Source organism: Limulus polyphemus, unplaced genomic scaffold (genome assembly GCF_000517525.1).
Source record: "Limulus polyphemus unplaced genomic scaffold, Limulus_polyphemus-2.1.2 Scaffold7317, whole genome shotgun sequence".
Lineage (NCBI taxonomy): Eukaryota > Metazoa > Arthropoda > Merostomata > Xiphosura > Limulidae > Limulus > Limulus polyphemus.
The window spans coordinates 28,942-30,561 of NW_013672927.1; the positions used below are offsets into that span (position 1 = coordinate 28,942).

Below are 1,620 nucleotides of genomic sequence, written 5' to 3' on the forward strand. Positions count from 1 at the left end.
TTATAACTTTACCTGTTAATCCAATGTAAAACCCCATATATAAATACCTTATAACTTTACCTGTTAATCCAATGTAAAACCCCATATCTAAATACTTTATAACTTTACCTGTTAATCCAATGTAAAACCCCATATATAAATACTTTATAATAACTTTACCTGTTAATCCAATGTAAAAACCCATATATAAATACTTTATAATAACTTTACCTGTTAATCCAATGTAAAACCCCATATCTAAATACCTTATAACTTTACCTGTTAATCCAATGTAAAACCCCATATCTAAATACCTTATAACTTTACCTGTTAATCCAATGTAAAACCCCATATCTAAATATTTTTTAACTTCTTGTTGAGTTCCTGTGAAACAATGCATGACAGTACTTGGAAGACGTTCTTGGTACCGTTCCAACACTTTCATCAGGGCACTGTGAGCTTCACGTTCGTGAACAAAGAGAGGTTTCTGAAGATCGCATGCCAACTTAACCTAAACATAACACCAAAATTAAATCACTACCTCACCATCTTAACTTCTATACATTTCATCTTTCACAAGCACTTCAAATTTGTGTTTAGTTTATAAAACCTTTTCTAAAAACTCAACTTTGAAGATATAATGGTCATGAAAATATTTAAAATAAAAAAACTGTTTTAAATAAATTATTAAATTGTATAACTCGCTCAGCTTATTTTACAATCATATTAACCAATAAATAAAAATATTCTGTCACTAGAAATATACTTTACTGGGAGAAATTTTGAGGTTCAAAATCTATTCGATACGTCAGAGCATTAAACATTGTTAAATCGCTTTTTTTTTTACTAAGAAAAAACAGAAGAAACAAAACTGTATTCAGTGACTGAGAATATTTACCTAATAAACTGTACTATTGGCAGCAAAGTTCTTACCTAAACTCTGAATACTGTTTACAACGGTATTCAGATTACTCGCTGATACAGAAGATTCACCCAATATACTTTTCATCCTGATTAATTCATTAAACCTTCAAGAAATATATATATATATATACTGTTGTGGCTTTCGCTTCTATAAAAATATACTTTTACAGACACAAATACGATCCCACACAATGGTTTGAAAGGTTCGCCTTTTGAGAGTGCTCAAGTAATAATTTTGTATTTTTGTCCTTTAATTAATTTTATAAAACCTGCATTTTTCTAACGTCACGAACATACTTTTAAACATATACATACATACACTAGATCAGCTGGTACATTGTATGGATCCCATTAAATAAAAACAATCGTTAACTTTCAAAGTTATGCACTAAACGTTCTGAAATCACCTGATAGACACCAAAGAAACTTATCATTAACATGGTTTTCAACTGTTACCTGCTTTTCAAACACCTCAATTTGAACATCTGGAGGAGAAAAGTTACGATTGAAGTCAAGCCCACATTCTCCTATTGCTACACATTCGGGATTGGAAGCGATTTCTTTCAGAACATCTATTGTTTCATCTTCCCATGACTTGGAATCGTGTGGATGGATGCCTAAAATAGATGTACATACCCATCAAAAATGTCTGATGTTTCAGAAGTTATCAAGTGTGGACTGTCTATAGCGGGTTTAATAAGAAAATAACCGCTACAA

At 30.9% G+C, this 1,620-nt stretch overlaps 1 protein-coding gene across 1 annotated transcript in view; it reads right to left on the bottom strand.

The window, feature by feature from the left end:
* LOC106474517 (3'-5' ssDNA/RNA exonuclease TatD-like) overlaps positions 1 to 1,620 on the bottom strand; it is a 9,858-nt gene that overhangs the window by 3,908 nt on the left and 4,330 nt on the right. The window contains 2 exon segments of the mRNA XM_022402830.1: positions 307 to 490; positions 1,360 to 1,585. Of these exon segments, the coding sequence (XP_022258538.1) occupies positions 307 to 490; positions 1,360 to 1,585 (410 nt within the window).